General features: G+C 44.2%; 1 protein-coding gene across 1 annotated transcript; it reads right to left on the reverse strand.

Moving 5' to 3' along the window:
- Window positions 1-882: 882 nt before the first annotated feature.
- On the reverse strand, window positions 883-2,149 carry LOC146973451 (cystatin-like). Its single transcript, XM_085800009.1, has 3 exons — window positions 1,886-2,149; window positions 1,688-1,798; window positions 883-1,515 (listed from the first exon to the last, which is right to left on the reverse strand). Exons 1-3 carry the CDS (start codon window positions 2,084-2,086, stop codon window positions 1,423-1,425), a joined length of 405 nt encoding a protein of 134 aa, XP_085656135.1. The 5' UTR covers window positions 2,087-2,149; the 3' UTR covers window positions 883-1,422.
- Window positions 2,150-2,952: the final 803 nt, after the last annotated feature.

Consider the following 2,952-nt stretch of genomic DNA (forward strand, 5'->3'; position numbering starts at 1 on the left):
CATGGCCGGTGGCACGCGATGGGCAGATTAACCAGCGTTTCCTCCCCTAACTGAAGCATTAGGACACCTGACTGAGTCCCGCCAATGGCAGTCAGCCAAGGATTTGTGGGGGGGGTGGGGGGGGGGACAAGCTGGGGCTCGCCTTTCAACACTCAGGCTCTTCAACAACACAAAGAGGGGTGGGGTGGTGTTCGTGGGGGGAAAAAAATAGGGGGTGATGGGCTGGTGGCTTGGAGTGGGAAGGAGGGTGGGTGGGGGGGGCTACAACCCTTACCCCTCACCATCTGCTGCCCAGGCTAAGTGAGGACAGGGGTAGGGCCAGAGTGCAGGGTGGAGTATTTGAGCGTGTGCACAGAAAACACACGTGTATCCGCATGCACGCACCTGTTAGTGTGTCAGTGGGTGGGTGGGTGAGTGGAATGGCAGATGGACAGGGCATACTCCTGGCACCGGACTGTCCATGTTAGTCATCCCACATTAAGGAGTATCCCCCTTCCCCCACATTCCTAACCCCTGCTACCTAATCCACAGTGCCAGCCAATTCTTTATGTTTTGCTCAGTTTGATTAAGACATCCATGATTAGAGACATTATGGGCTGGGTGGGTGTGGGTGTGGGTGTACCACTTATCCATTCTGCTGTTTACTGTAATCAAAGCCAAACAGATGTAGCTCCCCTTTGCAGGCACACCACTTAATATCGCTTATTTGGACACATTTTTAATCAGTCACTGATCTAGCTTTTTTTAAATTCTGTCTCAAAAGAGTTACATCAAAATATGGGTTAAACAGAAACCCCCTTGGTAATTGTAGGAAAAAAAAAAAATCTGCAGACACCACTGCTGCCCCAAACAAACTATACCCACTGACACATCCTCATGCAGCATTTGATAATTTCCCCCCTATGCTGTGTGTGTCTTTATTGGCACATCATCAGTGAGCTGTTTATTTCCCCTGTTAAAAAGGGGGTCAGAGCAGCAGACCGTTCAGTCTTGCTGAGCAGTAATCTGAAAATGCCTGTAATCCTCCATACAGAGCCCTTCTGGAGACTGGAGTTGTGGAGTAGAGAGGTGTAGCCTCGTCTCCGTTTAGCAGCCATGTGTCTGACCAAGCTTGACACGCAACCAGAGCCTTACAGCTGCCAGGACACACACTGAGAGATGAGGCACAGTAAAGCTGCCCTGGTCACTCACTGGAATAATTATGCCATTTTTTTGCCCTATACAATGCAGCATGAGTGCAGGTCACTGAACTTATTCAACTCAGTGTTAGAACAAGTGGTCAATGGAAATCACAGTTTTATGAACATGGTATTATCAGGGTGTGTAAATTCTGAAATTTGAGATCAACACAAGCTAAAAAACACAATTCAGTGATAATTGTTTACTTGGCATCATCATCAACAACAGGAATAAATCAGTATATCAAGCATTATTATGTGGGTGACAGTTCTTTTTAGTGAGTACACGTAAATCTTCCCAAGGAATTTCTGTAACGATGAAGTTGCACTGAAGCTCCTGAAATAAATGGCACATTAAGGCATCCTTTAAACACATTTCCACATTGACAAAATGACCTGGGACAGAAAAGTAAGGTGCGCAATTGCATTTATCACTCCCAGGACACACGTGGGTGACCTTATTTATCATAGTATGGCGCTTTCTGCACCGTCTAAAACGTTGAACTTGCCTTGTATTCAGAGTCGAAACCACACAGTTCACCGTCAGCCACTGTGTCACCGTCCTTACACCCTGTACGCCCCAGCTGCACGTCCAGGATGTAGTTTATTCCCGCGACCACCTACAAGAAATAAGACTTATTGTTAAGTTCCGTTTGTGGTTTTAAATAAATGATACTTAGCTATGTCACTCTAATAAGGAGCCATACCTGGATTTTGGCCGATGTTATGTTCACAATTTTGTAGGCAGGCTGCTCCTCTGCGTTGGCTCTGTTGAATTCACCCACAGCAAACCGAGCTGCTGCCAAAACCTTCGTGTTGTTTACTGGAACTTCTCGAGGCTGGCCGGTCATCACTTTCCCAGTGGTTGCGGCCGAAGCGCAGACGAAAATACACAACAAAACAAACATCTTTAACACCCAACAAGTTGCTTCGAGGTGGCGGAGTGTCCCGGTTTCCGTCGCTGACCGACTTCACCTGCAGCGCGGGGGTAAATTACGCCGACTAAACACGCACACCTGTTCCCTATCTGTTGGCTGAAATATAAACGTCCGAGCAGAAAATCACCACTATGACCAGAAACTTGTGTGTTGCGGGGCAACCGCGTTGCTAAGCTGCCGTGAAGCTGGCGCTGCTAGTGAAAAACAAGCCGAAGTGTGTTAATTCAGTCACAAAGTGAAATACATCAAATCAAAGCTATCAATCTAACGCTTAATATATATATATATATATATATATAAGAGAAATAAAGCACTGTTTCGACATACAGTGACCTCTCACAGACTATAACAATAATCATGTTATATGATAAAACATCAAGCACAGCAGGTGTGACCTATATTTGATCATAATACAGCATAGCCTAATTAAGATTCATCCTAATCCTGTTGATAAATCATAAAATAAAATAAAATACTTACAGGCTCAGAGGAAGGTAGATTCAGTGTTACTGTTTGACTACACTTACAGTGAATGTGACCTTAAAAGGTTTTTCCCTAATCTGAACTCAACACACACAAAAATACTTAAAACCTAACATTAAAATTTGCTCTAAAAAATATGAACAAAAATTCAGCATAAAAAGGGATATACACTCTATTTACATATCAAAGCAATAACCTTCTTTGCCAATTAAGATTAATGGAGGTCACCTGTGTAATCAAGGTGTGACAAGTAATCTACTTACTGCAGGGTCAGGTGAGAAAACTTCCTGGCAAAAACTACATCCAAAGCCATATAAATATTCTAAACCATGACAGAGGGATGTCAAAAGTAT

The sequence above is a fragment of the Trachurus japonicus genome, chromosome 15 (genome assembly GCF_045865225.1).
Source record: "Trachurus japonicus isolate A0001 chromosome 15, Traja_1.0".
Lineage (NCBI taxonomy): Eukaryota > Metazoa > Chordata > Actinopteri > Carangiformes > Carangidae > Trachurus > Trachurus japonicus.

Excerpts from the sequence above, each read along its gene's own strand:
- LOC146973451 (XM_085800009.1), bottom strand. The coding sequence starts at position 2,086 with ATGTTTGTTTTGTTGTGTATTTTCGTCTGCGCTTCGGCCGCAACCACT. Across the intron at positions 1,799-1,885 it reads TAACATCGGCCAAAATCCAG|GTGGTCGCGGGAATAAACTA; the intron begins GTATGGCTCCTT and ends TATTTCTTGTAG. Across the intron at positions 1,516-1,687 it reads GTTTCGACTCTGAATACAAG|GAGCTTCAGTGCAACTTCAT; the intron begins GCAAGTTCAACG and ends CATTTATTTCAG.